The following is a 17,565-nucleotide window of genomic DNA, read 5'->3' on the forward strand; positions in this document are numbered from 1 at the left end:
AATAAGTCCGTAACAACCCAAATGACAGTGTGCCCCTGGCTCTCGGGAAGCTCGATAATGAAGTCCATCGAAATTTCTTTCCAAGGGGCGACAGGTCGGGCTACAGATTGAAGTAGGCCTTGTGGTTTTCCAGGTGCCCTTTTAGCGGCAGCACAAACCGGACAACTGGCAACATAAAGTTCAATGTCTTTCTTCAAAGAAGGCCACCAAAATTGTCTCTTCACTAGATGCAAAGTCTTTACAAACCCAAAGTGACCCGCCAATTTGGAATCGTGAGCTCGTTGGAGGACGACAAGACGAAGAGAGGCGGGGACATAAAGCTTGGCGCCGATCCACGGTAAATCGTCCCTCATCGTGCACTCATCCTAATGCTTTTGGAACCAGTCATCCTGGGGAAGGGCGTCTTTGAGGTCAGAGAGGAAATCCTGAGGCACCTCTACTTTTGAGCGTGCTTGCTGGCGAGTGACCACCGGAGCCGCCAAGCTGGATGTGGGAACAACGGGCTGAACAATACTCAGTTTAGAACAGTTGTATTGAGGGAGTCTGGACAAAGCGTCAGCCATGAAATTTTTTCCCCCAGGGATGTACTTGAGTGTGAAATTGAAACGGTTGAAATGTTGGGCCCAACGCATCTGCTTAGGAGATAGACGGCGTGGGGTCCTCAAAGCCTCCAAATTTTTGTGGTCAGTCCACACCTCAAACGGGTGCTTAGTGCCTTCCAGAAAATGGCGCCACGTGGTGAGAGCCCATCAGACTGCAAAAGCCTCCTTCTCCCAAACGGCCCAACGTCTCTCAGTGTCCGTGAGCTTGTGGGAGGTGTAAGTGCAAGGTTGCAAATTACCTTGGTCGTTGGCTTGCAGCAAGACAGCCCCAACAGCGACGTCACTGGCATCAGCTTGGACGACGAAAGGCTTGTCCATGTCGGGATGCTTCAGGACAGGTTCCGCAGCAAAGAGGCGTTTTAGTTTCTCGAAAGCAGCTTGGAATTCCATGGTCCAATCCAGTGGTTTACTAGGCTTAGGTTTAGGCCCACCTTTGGACTTTAACAAATTCGTGATAGGAAGCGCAATTTTGGCAAAAGAAGGAATGAACTGACGGTAGAAATTAGCAAAACCCAAAATTTTTTGCAATTGTCTGTGTGTTTGGGGCGCCTCCAACTCAGTGACTGCTTTTACCTTCCCAGGGTCCATCTCAATGCCGGCGGGAGAGATGCGATATCCTAGGTAGTCAATCTTCGCCTGGTGAAATTCACACTTGGACAATTTGGCATACAGTTCAGCGGCTTTGAGTTTTTTCAACACAGTGCGAACTAAGGCGACGTATTCGTCATATGTCTGAGTATAGATAAGGATATCGTCCAAATATACGATAATGCCCTTGTAAAGGTGGTCGTGCAAGATCTCATTAATTAATTGCATGAAAACAGCAGGCGCCCCCTGCAGGCCAAAAGGCATGACCCGGAACTGGAAGCAACCAAGAGGGCAGTTAAACAGTTTTCCATTCATCCCCCTCCTTTATACAGACTCTATAATATGCTTCTCTGAGGTCCAGTTTAGTGAAAATGCGGCCCTTTCCCAATTGGGCTAACATGTCCTTCATCAATGGCAGCAGGTAGACGTTTTGGGCCGAGATCCCATTAAGATTCTTGAAATTAACACACAATCTCAGGGAGCCATCTTTCTTCTCTCTGAATAATACAGGGGCAGCTACCTTTGGGCGCGCAGGCTCAATGAAACCCCGCGCAGGCTCAATGAAACCCCGTTCCAAATTTTTATTGATGAATTTTCTCATTTCCTCCATCTCCCTAAGCGACATGGAATAAATTTGGGGCTTTGGAAGCTTGATGCCAGGCAAAATGTCGATTGAGCAATCAGTAGGCCTGTGGGGCGGAAGTTTATCTGAAGATTGTTCACTAAAAACTCCTCTCAGGTCCCAATACACTTTTGGAATTTTTTCCTCTCCTTCAATCCTCTCCTGCCCTCTGGCGGCCAAATCAGAACTGCAGCTAACAGGCTCTGAGGAAGTGCCCTCCCCCTCCGGAGGTGTGTTTGTGCGAATTCGCAGACAACCTTCCCTCCAATTTATGCGAGGGTTCCATTTCCGGAGCCAAGGGAGGCCTAAAATGAGGGGCCTATCCATCCCGGGCGCCACAATAAAGGAGATTAGTTCGGTGTGGGAGCCCGTTTTCATCTCTAGGGGTTCAGTATAGAAATGGGCGGGGGCCCCCCTGCTATGGACCCATCTAGCTGGCAAAAGACAATAGGGGTTTTCAAAGTTTTTAACTTGAGGCCTAGCTTCTCCACCATAGCAGGATTGATCATTGAGCGGGAACAGCCTGAGTCAAGGAGGGCGGGAAGGCTTTCTGACACCCCATCGGGCGGAATCCTTAATTCTATTGGGATTAGCATGGGGCCTTTGTTTGAACTCACCCAGTGAGGCGAGGCGTCGTCATCGGAGTCATCAGAGGAGCTGGTGGGGTCGTCAGCTTCTCCCTCCAGGGCCTGTCCGAAACGCGGGGGGGGGGGGGGTGGAATCCACAGCGAACGCGGCTCCTTTTTTCTTTATGTCTGGGGCCTTGCTGGATCTACCCTCCCTCTTGGCAGGGGTTGAGGTGGCCGTGGGAAGCTTAGCGCGGCATTCTGGTGCGCGATGGCCTCCCTTTCCACAGCGAAAGCATGTGAATGGTTTAGCTTTTCCTGTGGGGCCTCCTCTCCCTTCGCTTCTCACTCCGAAAGGGGGTTTGCGGGTTGGGGGGGGGGAAGATCTCGCTGTTTTTTCTCTTTTCTTCTCCCTCTCTTCCTTTGCACATCGGAGTCTAATTAAATCAAGTTCAATGTCAGCTGCGTTTTCAAACCAAACTGCAAGGTGCTTAGGAAGGTGGCGATTAACACATTGTTGATAAATGTCTTCATCCAAGCCCAAAGCAAATTTATCCAAAAGGGCTTCCTCACTCCATCCTCTCATATAATTACAAAGGTGTTGAAACTCCTGGATGTACTGAGTCACCGGTCTATCTCCCTGTGTGAGGGTCATAAATTTCAGTTTACCGCGTTTCTCAGTCAGGGGGGTCATCAAATCGTCTCTTGAACACTTCCATAAATGCATTAAAATTCCTCAGGAGGGGGGAGTTGGTCTGATGCAAACCCATCCACCAGTCAGCGGCCTCGTCTTCCAAAGCAAGCAATATCATCCGCACTCTCATGGTGTCTGATTCAAAATCGGGCCCATAAATTTCCATGAAGTTATAAACTTGCATAATGAAAAACCCCAGCTTCTTAGGATTTCCATCATACTTTACAGTTAGGGGGGGGGACTTTAGCCATTCTGCATCTTCTGGGGGGTGGGGCCCCTGGCCTGGCAGCACCCCTGGCTGGGGGGGGTGAAGCTGCCCGTGGGTTTTCTTGCTCCCACCCCCTCTCGGCCTCTTCTCCCTCCCCGAATCTTTGCCCAGAGTACCTCCGTTCCAAGGTTTCAGGCTGATCTCTTTCCCGGGGTCTTCGTTCGGCCCCCGCTTCAAACGGCCTCTCCTGATGTTTCCGTCTGGTAACGCCAGCATCCCAGCTTGCACTATCTTCTCTTTGTCCCACAGACAAGGACCAAGGGGGGAGGGTGTCGCAGGGCCCGTTATTTCCAGCTCAGCCAACTTCTCGGGTAATAATAAATCAGTGGTGTCTTTTTCAATTTCTCCATCGCTAGCGTGCGAAGACATTTTCTCTGTTTCTTCTTCTTATAGTTTTCATCCCCCACGGAAGGTTTTATTCTCCTGGTAGGGTGTTGATGAGACTTCGCTAACTGTCAGCACCTCTCCATTAATTAATTAGGAAAGAAAGACCACGAGACTCCATGTGTGGAAATCAAGTGTACTTTTACTAATTAAGAATGATTAAAGGCATAGCGTAGCGAAGTCTGATTATTTAGGCGCGAAAGCGATTGATATATAGAATAGCCCATTCCCCACCCCTTGGCATCACAGGTCCAGTCCAATCATAATTCTTCCAAGTGTCAGGTGTGAGATAACTTCAAAAGGCATCACGAAGATGGAATGTCGGTGCCGTTAGTCCTGGCGGGAACACCCACGCATGCGTAGTCCGATCAGCCGGTGAACTCCAGAACCTTCCTCCAGCACAATGAGTAACCCCTCCCAAATACCATGCCCTCCCTCCCCGTTTCATGGCAGCCAAAGTGACAGCAAAGCAGAGGCTGACAGTGGTTTTCTTTCCTGATTACTGAATGAAGAAATGCTGACATGACCAAATGAAACTCATGTTTCCTTCTACTTAAGATCAAATAACAGGAAGCAGATATCAAGATTAGTGAAGTTGGAAATCTCCAAATAGCATCAGAAGGGAGGGGATGTAAAACCTGTCACATGTGATACAGAAGGAAGTCATCTCAAGATTGAACAAATAAAAATTTCATACTAAGGGCAGTTTTGAGCACTGCTCAATCACTTTAAAAAGTTTGTATTCTCCATTGATTCTGACGATAAAACAGCCAATGATTTTCTGTTAAATAAGGAAAACATATTTCTGCAACATTGGAAGAGACAAATCTTCCTTAGGTCAGGCTTGAAAAGAATCTGTATCTCTTGTCAGAGATATTTATTTCTAAAACTTACTGCACCAATTTAATTATTGACAAGCACTCAAGATAAGCCATAGTTCCATCCAGATGAAAAGGAATGGGGAGTTATCAACATCAAGTGGATGTAATTACCCACTGCAACATGTTCTGATAGAAGGCATTTTAGCAAAGATGCATTACTTGGAATGTTGAAGTAAGCAGAAAAAAAACTAATAAGCAGCAAGCATCTAGATATCTCTCGTCTCCAATAGATAAAATCATATTACAATCCCTTCTGCCTCTGAAAAAAAATGCCACGTGAAAGTGCTCTCATCTGCAAATATAATAGCTTCTAATCAGTTTGGTGGATTTTAATATATTCATATAACATCTGTCTTCTTTCCATCTTTCTTATCTCCCTCCCCCTTTCTTTTTTCCCTCCCTCTCATTCTGTTATTTCCTTCCTTGAATGTTCAAGTTAACTTATCTTCAGTCAACAGAAGAGCTCCATATTGGGAACTATGAATTTTTTGCAAGAGCAACTTGCTGTCCAAACACTGTTGATAGACTGCTAGAACACACCAAGCAGTTTGTATCATAAAAGTGTGGATGTCTATCGACAGGATAGATAAGGGAGACAAAGTCTCTCTACCAAGTTTCTGGTTTCTACAAAGCCATCTAAAAAGTTAGATTTTCAAGGTCCTTTGAGAAATCAACCCTGAGCATTTTGCTTGCAAGTACTTCCTTCTCTGAAGGTGCATCCCGTCTTTCACTTTTCATTACTATTCAAAGAAAAAAAAAACTTCCACTTCCAGCATCTTCCTCTACCACTGGTGATTGTGGAAGGACAAACAGAATATAAAATGCAAGTAATACCAAATTCTAGAAGGGGCAAAATGTCACAGTATCTCACCCATTGGAAAGGCTATGCATACTCTGAATGTTCTTTACAGAATGCTCATCAAAGCCCCTGAATTATTTTGGCAATTTCACCAACATTTCCCTAAAAAGCCATGACTGACCAACTCCTGGTCCCCTGTCCTGCACTGCCCAAAGAATCTGTAGCTGAAGAGATTAACTAACCTTTATGGACACATCCAGAGGAAGGTTGGACAGCTGATGACACTCAACCTTCCACTTCTGGTCTTCCTGACCTGACTATAAAGGGGTGGGAGAAGATGTTTTCCAGCAATTATCCCCTGGCTCAACGGTTGATTCGGATGTGGGGGAGGAAATTTCCTTTGAGATGTCTTCACTGCCTACTCTGCCAAGTTCTTATGAGGATTCAGTTTCAGAGAGACCAAGGAGAGGGAAACTACTAAAATGCCAAGTAAGAAGGGGAGTTCATGTTCAAGGGGAAAGTGATGTAAGAAATGAAGTGACAGAATCTGGAGGTGGAGTAAAAAAAAAGAAATCAGCCTAGCATTTCTATCTAGTCACAAACAGACTAAGTCCAATCCTACTGAATTCCACTGAAGTCCATTCCTTTATCTAATGCCAAGATATTGCTAACCATTCGTTGAGTAGATTTCTGTCATTGGCATGTCTAGTAATAAAACAGTTTTTAATTGGAACTTGTCCTGATCTTTTATGCCTGACAGAGAGTGGCAAAGGTGATGAAGAGAGTGTGAAGATTCCTTCTCCCTGTTCCTCCCTCTTCTCCTTTCTTCTTTTCCTTCCCTTCCCAGTAGGTAGGAAGGGCTGTTGCTAGGTGGGAGAGGAAGCAAGGAGTTGCAAAGGTAACTGGTACACTGTCATGGAATATTCAAAATGAGCAACACATGACCACAGCAGCAATCTGGTAATACCGAAACAATCTTAGCTTCCCCAAATTTCATTCTCTCACTCCTGGATTTTGGACACATTCTGTAAGTTAATCCATTTGAAGTAGTTTGGTTCAAAAATTGTGTTCCTATAATTCATTATTCCCCCAGCTAAAGGTTATGGGAATAAGAGTTTTTGTAGTATGTAAGTGACCAGCACTTAGAATTTCAGACAAAAGCTACTTGATAATTACTACAGCTTATAAAACTGAGAAAAAGTGCTCTTACATAGTAACGAGTCTATCCCAGCTGCAGCTTCCAAATGATCTTAAATCCAAACTGGTCCCTATTGCCCTATACGTATGTGCATGCACGCACACGTGTGCACACACACAGAGATATGTAAATCTTTGCAGCTTGTCCTCCCTATTGTATAACACTTATTATGTGAGATATTTTCCTTCCAACTCAAACTATTCAACTAAAATATAATCCATTGTAGGCCACAAATCACAATGAGAGCAATCCACCTCAAATCATATCAATCTGTTAGAAGAAGGAAGATGGGGGAACATTTTATTTTTCTGCTATTCGGAATCAATTCTTAGTCTAATTTCACCAAAAGAAACCAAAACCAAAACAAAATGATACAAAATCACTGTGCTCCTTAATTATGGATGAGCCATAGGTTTGGTTCTGAGCAGTGGTGGGATTCAAATAATTTAACAACCGGTTTTCTGCCCTAATGATTTCTTCCAACAACCAGTTCACCAAACTGCTCAGAAAGTTAACAACCGGTTCTCCCGAAGTGGTACAAACTGGCTGAATCCCACCATTGGTTCTGAGAAGAATATCATGTACTGATTATCATATTGCTACCAGTGCATTAAATTCTTATCAAAGAATTGATACAAACTAGAAACCACAATAAATTCCATCCAAAATATTATACTTTATATTTTCATTTAACCATGAATTGATACACAGTTTAGGTATGAAACCTACATGGATGTTTTCACCAAAAAAAAGAGAAACATTTCTGATAGTTTAGGTTTTATTCTAATTATTCTTTGCACAGCTAGAAAGTTAACTAGATAACAAGAACATTAATGTATAGTTTTAATAAAACTCACCATACTTTCCCTGCTACTCTACAAAATGCTTGCGCCAACAAAGCAGTGACAGACTTACGTAATTCTCCTACTTTCAAGATATCACATAGCATTTTTGTCAATTCAATGCTACTCCGACCAAATGGACATTCATGCTTATCTTCTCGGCTGCTATTTTCTAATACAATCTGAAATAGAAACAAAGTTAGTTAAGACAGGTATGTTCTTGTTCTATCCCATTAAGAAGCCCCAATTCCAAAGGACTCTGAGTAACTTACGACATTAATAAAAAGAAAAAAGGAACCATAACAGATAGATTAAAACTATATCAATAACAAGATCAACCCTAAATTTAAGTGAAATTAGTTTGCTTGATCAAACTTTACCTTCTAGATACAATAACCGAATAAAAAGTTATGACCTTTTAATCTGTCTATATGAAGCAATAGGTGACAGCAGAAGGCATTCTCAGATGGATATTGACTAAATCAAAAACTGTGGCATGTGTCCAAATCAGTATTGTTGAAAGTTGCCTCTAGTCTTTGGTACAGGATTGCTAAATGTGTGAAACTAATCACTTAACTTAGAGCAGTTTTCTGTTCTATTCCATATGATAATAGAATGCATGGATTAACCAATAAACATTATGTGTTGTAACTTTTTGTTTGTCAAGAATTAATTGGGGAAGTCTCAATCTTCTGCAGAGATTTACTGCAATATGTTCACTTTCAGTTCATGTTACGTCTTCAAGTCCTTACAGAATCCATGTCTGACTCCTTTATAATTATGCCACATGAGAGAAGATAGCGAATGCTGTTTTCAGGAATGCATAATAATCTTCTAAAAAATCAAAGATTTTGAAAACTACTACACTGACATTTGAAAGATTGTGTACCGTAATTGATACATACTATGGTGATCTATTATTTTTAAAACTATTTTTAGAATTCAATAAACAATTTTAATATTGAAATTAGGGATTAAACATATCTGCAGTACATATTAATGAATTGTTGTTTGTAAGAATTGCAATGATTACATTTGTATGGGACATCTTCAGAGTTACCCTTAGAGATATAATTTTATATTGAAAAGGAAAGATTGTTTTATAGGTTTGTGAAAATTTATCTTACAAACAAACTGTACATAGATGTGAAATAATTTATTTTCAGCTGTCAGGAATCTTATTACAAAACAGATTTTTCCTCGTATCAACTTTAGGCCTACTACCATGCAATAAATTCAATAGATTAAATAAATAAATAAATAACAAAGTACAAAACACAGAACCTAATGTAATTTGTTACTACAACTTTAAAAGAAACCCGAACATTCCCATTTTTATTTAAAAAATAGTAAGCTTAATCACGGATAAAAAATGCTGCCTTGGGCTCCTAAAAATATAAAAAGGGGACCAGTGGTGGGTTCTGGATTCCAGTGCAATTGGTATGGTGCAATAGGGCCCGGCGTCCGCATGCACATGTGTAGCATTCGTGACAAGTGCACAGTGCGCCCATGTGTCCTTACCTCCATGGCACCTCTGCGACGACTCAACCACGCTCCAGCTGCTCGATGGAGCATTGCACAGGCGCCATATGTTCCCTGTACATGTGCATAAGCACCGAAGAGCTCAAATATAGGTAAGGAGCTCGGGCAGGTGGGTGGGCCCTCCAGAGCACTGTACCGGAATGGTTCCCGGTGCTCCCGGCAGGCACCTGTATGTCCATACCTGAGCGTACCACCTGTAACCCACCACTGAAGGGGACATATCATTAGGATTTTGATACAGAAAAATTTGTACCTTCCCATGAAAAGAGTGCTTTAATATACTACAAATTTCTGGAAAAAAATATTTTACCTGATATTATTTCTTTGTGTTAATTCCATAGTTGTTGATGTGCTATGCTAGCAAATAGCCTGATTTTATTTGAATTGTCTTGGAAAAAGTTCAAAGGACTTCCATTCTAATCTGAATTGGGATCCCATACTTTTTTGAAATGCAATTGAATGAAAAAGCTATAAACAAAAGCTTTTAAAAACCACGTGGTATTTATTAAGTAAAACAAAAGTTTAAAGATCCTGTATAAATTGGATAAATCTAGAAAAGATCCACTTGACAAAAACTACTCTCAGCCATTTTCAGTTGCTATATTGAACTTATATCTTTTGTCAATCTCCCCTGGGATTTGAAGTCTATACATTTTAACATTACTAAGGTTAAGAAATGCTTATTTAATGTGTACAAACCCAAATATAGAGACAGATGTTTTACACACAGTCTGACCACAATATAACTTAGACTTTTGGAAGCTCTTGCTAATAAAGGGACCATTAATATTTCTTCCTGGCACTTATATTTCTGAAAAGGAATTTGGTTGTCTAGCCATTCTACTATTTAGGTCCCCACCCACTAAAATAATTGCTATATACGCTTCGTGGCTAGTTACCCTTTGAGGATGCCCAAATCATGAAACTGACTCCATAAGATTAGAACCAAAATTAGAACTAAATTTTTAAAAATAATTTTAAAAAATTTATTATGAGGACCCAGATTGTTTGGGACAATATGCTTATTCTGTAAACTGTTTAGAGAGCGCTGTAAAGCACTGTGGAGCAATATATGTCTGAATGCTATTGTTATTTAGGCTATATTAATAGAACCTTACAAATTTGTATGTTTCTTCTCCACTTCAACCCCCTTACACTCCAGTGAGTCAATGAACAGTCTGCCTCAATTTTTTCCTAATACTTCCTTCTTTTCCAGGACTTATAGAAAGTTTCTCCCTGTTCTGATTTGTAATGACTTCTGAATATTTCCTTCATGGCTCTCTACTGAGACAGAGATCTATATGTGCAGCAGCTGCCCAAAAAGCCAACATTGTTTTAGGCTGCATAAACAGAGGGATAGAATCAAGATCATGTGAAGTGTTAATTCCACTTTATAATGCCTTGGTAAGGCCACACTTGGAATTCTGCATTCAGTTTTGGTTGCCACAATGTAAAAAAGATGTTGAGACTCTAGAAAGAGTGCAGAGAAGAGCAACAAAGATGATTAGGGGACTTGAGGATGAAACATATGAAGAACGGTTGCAGAAACTGGGTATGTCTAGTTTAATGAAAGGAAGAACTAGGGGAGACATGATAGCAATGTTCCAATATCTCAGGGGTTGCCACAAAGAAGAGGGAGTCATGCTATTATCCAAAGCACCTGAGGGTAGGACAAAAAGCAATGGGTGGAAACTAATCAAGGAGAGAAGCAACTTAGAACTGAGGAGAAATTTCCTGACAGAACAATTAATCAGTGGAACAACTTGCCTCCAAAAGATGTGAATGCTCCAACACTGGAAGTTTTTAAGTATATATTGGATAACCGTTTGACTGAAGTGGTGTAGGGTTTCCTGCCTAGGCAGGGGGTTGGACTAGAAGACCTCCAAGGTCCCTTCCAACTCTGTTATTCTATGTTCTATATGCCTATCTATTCGTTTCCAAATAGAACTGATCTGTATCTATTCTAAGTGGAGAGCACAGGCAACAAATATAATAATTTCTATATCTCAGAAGTGTAACAAGGAAGTAAATAACAAATGTTCAAAAAATAAAAAGATATGCAATTTATTTCCACCCTTTGCTAAGGAGGATTGTGATTCCTCCTGTAGGATTCTCATTTCCCTTTCTCTGAGATATCTTGTATTAGTTGACATGATAATTATTTAGTTCTATATTAGATCCAGTTTTTTGTTATATATATATAACCGTCCCCTCCCGAATGATGAATGTTGTGTTCTATTTTTAATTATGTATTGTTTTATATCTTACTGTTTGTATTCCCCTCCCCATGAATTGTGAGCCGCCCTGAATCCCCCCTATAAATAAACTTTCCAATTCCAAATAAACTTTCCAATATATATATTTATTTATCAGCACAAATACAACTATATACATATATATACATATATACATATATACATATATACATATATACATATATACATATATACATATACATATACATATACACACACACACACACACACACACACACACACACACACACACACACACACACACACACACACACATATATATATATATATATATATATATATATATATATATATTAGATTTTTACAACCCCTGGTAAGCCCCAATTATGGGAGAAAGCCAACCGCTTCCATCATCTGTCAATCGGCTCGTCACAAGAGTCCATCACGACAGAAACCCAATGTTTATTACTGTTGCCTTTGTTATATTTGTGTTTCTTTTTATTTGTGCTGATAAATAAATAAAGGGAGACTAGTATAGATCTATTTCAAGCTATTTAGCTCTCATCAGCTAGCCATACCCTTACTGGGATTTGAACCTGGGCTATATTACATACTAGGCAGGTATGTAATATAGCCCAGGTTCAAATCCCAGTAAGGGTATGGCTAGCTGATGAGAGCTAAATAGCTTGAAATAGATCTATACTAGTCTCCCTTTATTTATTTATCAGCACAAATAAACACACACACACACACACACACACACACACACACACACACATATATATAAAGATAAAGATATATTGGATAGATATTTGAAAAACTACTGACAATATTCCCATCCCACTATATTCCATTCAATGATTAAACGTTTGCTTCTATGATCTAAAAGTCAGCTTTTTCAGTGAGAATAGGTGATTTCTTTGGTACTGGTAATACTCTTTATTAAGAAGTGAACTGGTCTCTTGGTTCTCTTGTGACACAAGGACAAATAATTACAAGGTGTGGTCGAGAATGATAGCTATTATTGTATGTATGTATGTATGTATGTATGTATGTATGTATGTATGTATATTATATATATAATATAACTGGAAAATAGCCAAGCTATTTTGTTTCAAAACCAGTGGGATATAATAAAATATAATTAATACAATATATAATAATTAAAAATCTCAAAAAAATAAAAGAAATACATCTAAAAATATGTAAACTTTGGCAAAGATAAAATAAATATTGAATTATTACAATAAAAATGAAACAAGGAAACTAATCTAAATAGTTATATCATGTAGAAATTAATAAAAGGTAAAGACTTAATCCATTTCTCAATTAATTTGGAAAATATCAGGTATGCTGAAAAAACTAATGCAAGAGATTTCATATGTAGAATAACATTCATGCAACTCTCATATATAGAGTTCTATTTTGAAATAGAATTTGAATGTGCAGAATTACAGTGTTTCCCCAAAAATATGACTTACCTGAAAACAAGCCTGATTTTCACACCTAATATAAGCCCTACCCCAAAAATGAGCTTTGTCTGGTTGTACAAGGTGTGGCGAGGCTCAAGCATAAAAATTAAGCTAGGGTGGGTGTGGGGAGATGGAGCTGTCCTACGCACCCTACACCCACTTAATTTAGGACTACCGTAGCCAAGCGTCCCACATCCCGACACCTGTCATGCTGCTGCCTTCTTCTGCAACTGCATGCTTCTGGATGCTGTGCGTAGTCGCAGAAGTAGGGCAGCAGCACAACAGGTGTCAGGGCTTGGGAAGCATGGCTGTGGTGATCCTAAGGTAAGTGGATAAGACATCCCCAAAAAATAAGACTTGGCGCTTATTTTGGGGCCAAAAAGAAATGAAGACTAGGTCTTGTTTTGGGGAAAACATGGTATTGAATAGATTAGGAGCACAAGTTTAAATTAAACTAGTCAAAAGTAGATTAAAAATTAATTTTAGGATTAAAAATAATGATTAATCAAAGATTAAAATGAATTGCCTTTGAAAATTCACATAATTTAACCCAATATTAGTAAGAATAATTTCACTTGCTATGTTTTGTCAGACTACAACAATTATCATCCAACACAACTGCTTGCCATGATAGGTTTAAGATTATGGAAATTAAAAATGAGTTCTGAGGGAAGGGAAGATTGTTCTGAAGTTTGTTTTCAAAGAATCTAGGTAAGTTCTCTGGAAGACTTTAGGGCCCCCTTCTTTAAATTAAATGGGTTATGTACAACCTAATCATTTTTGACTCCATATATATCTTCTCCATGATGATCCATTCCTAACTTGTTCTTTCAAGTTATAGTATACTCATCTCTTTTTTAACTGTCAATCCATGTTGCTGCTAGTCATTCTCTTCTTTTTCCTTCCACCTTTCACAACATTAGAGCTTTTTCCTTTTCCAGACAACTGGATCTTAACATAATGTGTCTGAAGTAGGTTTATTTGAGCCTAGTCCTTTGTGCCTCAAGTAAGAATTCTGGATTGCTTTGTAAAATGATTCATTAGCCTGTTTTCTTAGCTTTCCATGATATTCTAGGGCTCCAACATAAATGTTCAAAGGCATCAATACTTCCTTATCCTGCTTCTTTAAAGTCCAACTTTAACTTCCATTATCACAGGGACCACCATGGCTTGTAGCATGGCTTGGTGGATGTGGCAGGTGAAAGATACTGTAAAATCTCCATTCCTTCCCAATCGGCTGGGACTCGAGAGGCAGAGAATAGATGAGGGTGAGGCCAGTCAGAGGTGGCATTTACTGGTTCTTTGAACTACTCAAAATTTCCGCTACCAGTTCTCCAGAACTGGTCAGAACCTGCTGAATACAACCTCTGCTTACATCTCTTTAAATCTAACCCTTCTCCAAACTGTTGCATGAATTTTGTTATGCCACATTTCCAAATGTTTGAGCACATTGAATCTTTTACCCCTGCAACATGTGAAGATTATCCTCTTTTATACCCTGTGCATATACAGTTCCATTTCTCTTTATAAGACACCTCCAATTTGCAAATGTGGTCACAAATCCTTGCTTGTCTAAGATAGAGACACTCAGTAAATTATGCTCCATCTCAGGCACACATAAAATACCATTAAATCTCATTTCCAGATATTGAATTTGCACACTGCCTCTTCCAATGACTTTAACCTTTTGGGTATTTGCCAAGGCTACTGCATCTCCAGCAGCTGGATCCATCCTGTAAAACAATTTAGAATTGTTAACAATTGTTTGACTAGCCCCACTATTAACCATTTGTCACTGCTATTACAATTTCTAACTTTTACAACAGGAATTTGTCCATTTTCTGTTTTTCTTCCTTACAGTTTCTGTCTTGCAAATAGTTTCTTCCTTGCAAACAGTCTTTTCTTTGCGAACAGTCTCTCTTTAAACGTGGCCTTTCACCACAAATGAAGCACTGCCTCTGTTGCTGGGCTGTATTCTGATCTCTTGTGCTGGTACATTTCTTTTTGCAGACATCTTCTCTGTTGCTCTGGTCTCTGCCAATCTGTTATATTTCTCTCTCTGCTCCTTGGGCCCCCACATCAGGAATTTCTCCTTGTGGCTTTTCTAAAATGGTGCTTGTTCTCCTCAGCAATTAAACAAGCCTTTAAGGCCTCCAAAAGCAACTCCTGCTTTGGTTTGCACTCAAAAACTGCAGAAACAATGTCCCCCAGACTGTTTAACACCAACAGCACTCTCTGAGATTCAGGAATCTGCATCAGAGGTGGGTTCCAGTATGCCAGAAGAGGTAGTGAAAATCTGTCATACCGGACTGCACCAGTAATGGCCTGGCCATATCCCCATACTGGTGAAATAAAGAATATCCTGCCATCCAGGAACTGTGCCACAAGGTAAGGGAAGCAGGACTTGGAAGAGACCTTCCCTCCCCCTCCAGAGAGCCCATGCCAGGAGAGAGGAGGTGGGCTGGTTTGAAAGCGGGCGGGTTAGTGGTCAGTGCCTCCTTCATTCATTCAAGCAGATGGGGAAAGAAAGAAGGTGCGCGATAGCCGAGGGCGAAGGTGCTTCCCTTTGCCCTTGGTGGCGGGGGTGCTTTATCGTGGGCCTCCTTTCTTTCTCTGCCCACCCCAATGAGCGAAGATGGTGCTGGCCCCAAACCGCTCACCCGCATTCAAACCAACCTGCCTCCTCTCTCCAGGCATGGGCTCTCTGGAGGGGGATGGAAGGTCCCTCCCAAGACCGGGTACTTTCCTCCTACAATGTCAATCCATAGGAAGAGGGCACAGACTGTTCGTCGTTGGCAGAGAAATGGAGGCTTCTTTGCCAGTCTCCCAGCTGGCAAAACAGACATTTTCACACTGGTGAATCTGGCTCGTGGCAATGGCAAAAAGCAACTGCCAGCAATGCTCTCAGCAATGGAAAGAGCCCCGCTGCCGCGCTGGAATCACCGAAAGCAGCGCCAGCAGCAACAGGACATGCTTGGGGAAGGGAGAGCCAGGACTGACCGCCCAGGATTGTGTTTCAGCTGCTGCTGCCGCTGCAGCTGTAGCAGTGGTGGGTTTCAAAAGTTTTTGGAACCTCTTCTGTAGGTGTGGCCTGCTTTGTGGGAGTCGTTTGCCGGCCATGTGATGGGTGGGAGTGGCTTGGCAGGCATGTGACCAGGTGGGAGTGGTCAAGACAATGTCACTGAATTCTTTGCCCCAATGTTTGATCTACAAAAAGATATAAAAATAGGAAATTTATTATTTTGTGTACTTATTACTTAAATAAGATTAAAATAAATACACAAAACAATAAAAGAGCTACTTACAGAAGGAAAATGACTGTCCTTGCCAGTCTTCAATATCACTGACTCCAATGAATGGCCTGCACAAAGAAGAGACACAGAAATGAACTCTTTCATTGCATTCACTGCATTAGGATGAAACCAGCACACAAAATAATAGAAAAGGAAGATTACTGTCCTTTTGTGTGTTGAAGTCACCCACTGACCACCTTGCTCCAATGAATGGCCTGCACAAAGAAATACAGAAAGGAAGACTTTAATTGCTTGCACTACTATATTAAAGATGAAATAAGCACACAAAGCAATAAAACAGCTACTTACATAGGAAAGATGACTGTCTTAGTGGTCACACTCTGTTGCCTCTTTATCCTGTTAAATAATGCTAACTGCAGAAAAAATAAAACAATATTGGACTCGATTGTGGTTGTAAGATGAGGATTACACTACAGGGAACAGAAGGGACCTCTGTTTTCACCCAACAATGTACAATCTTTTCAGGAAGGATGTCCCCCAACAAACAGGAAAGATATAGTTTTTCATCTAAGAAGTTAGATCAAGAATGAATGTCATAGGTAGATTCACAGAACAATACAGATTTCTTTTTCTGAAATGTATTCCTCAATTCAAAAAACGGGAATATATGAACTAGGTTCAGTACTTAGGACAGACCAAGTAGCTATTCAAGAGTTAATGGTGTCATAGTTAGAAGCAATGGTAAAGCAAGATATGGATTTAAAACCATGGGTATTTCAAGGGGAATACAATACATATTTAATTTTACACGTTAACAGCTGCTGGAATTGTGTTTGCACAACAGTGGAAAAACAAAGATATGAAAATGAATAAATATTAGAATGTGCAGTAATGAATAAATTGACAATTAAAATCAAGAAGGCTTCAAATACTTTTTCACGTGAGATTTGTTTTATCAATTGCTAACTAACAGAAAGAGAAATTAGAAATCTAAAAGTATGAAAGAAAATATCAATTATGTAATTCTTTTTCCAGGTATCTATCTATGCCTAAGCCTTGTATCTTATCACCAGTGTACAGTCTTGTATAAAATTCTAAAAAAGCCTTTTTAATCGTATCCTGTTGGTAGGCTTCTTTACCTTGGTATTCTATTTTCTCCATAGTGCGAGATTTTTGTTTTTTCCTTGTCATATATGCTAACCATCTACCTGGTTAATTTGCATTGCAAAAAGTATTATGTTTAGCAAATAATAAATTAGTAGCTACTTGGTCTGACATCAACATATTCAATTGCGCTCGTAGTAAAGTAATTACCTCTTTTGTCTTCTTATCACCTGGATTTAATATTAGCCCCTCCTCTTTTTTCTTTATCTCCTCTTCTAATTCCCTTTGTTTTTCCCCCTGTCTACGTCTAAATAGGTTATTTAAGTTTATTAAAACTCATCTCATATACGCTTTACTTGCATCCCAAACCATTTCCATAGATATTCCCTTATTCATATTAAAAGCAAAATATTCTTTCATCAGTTTTTTACATTCATTGACATTTTTCTCATATCTAAATAAATGTTCATTTAACCTCCAAGACCTTCTAGGTCCCTTCCCATATTCTAGTTCCATCCAAACCGAGTTATGAT

General features: G+C 40.2%; 1 protein-coding gene across 5 annotated transcripts in view; it reads right to left on the reverse strand.

The window, feature by feature from the left end:
- The window catches only part of ELMO1 (engulfment and cell motility 1), a 532,924-nt gene that overhangs the window by 236,678 nt on the left and 278,681 nt on the right, over positions 1–17,565 (reverse strand). For all 5 annotated transcript variants that reach the window (XM_032235494.1, XM_032235493.1, XM_032235495.1 and 2 more), the window contains one exon: positions 7,518–7,626. In XM_032235494.1, the coding sequence (XP_032091385.1) occupies positions 7,518–7,626 (109 nt within the window). The remainder of the gene's footprint in view (positions 1–7,517; positions 7,627–17,565) is intronic.

Source organism: Thamnophis elegans, chromosome Z, assembly GCF_009769535.1.
Source record: "Thamnophis elegans isolate rThaEle1 chromosome Z, rThaEle1.pri, whole genome shotgun sequence".
NCBI lineage: Eukaryota > Metazoa > Chordata > Lepidosauria > Squamata > Colubridae > Thamnophis > Thamnophis elegans.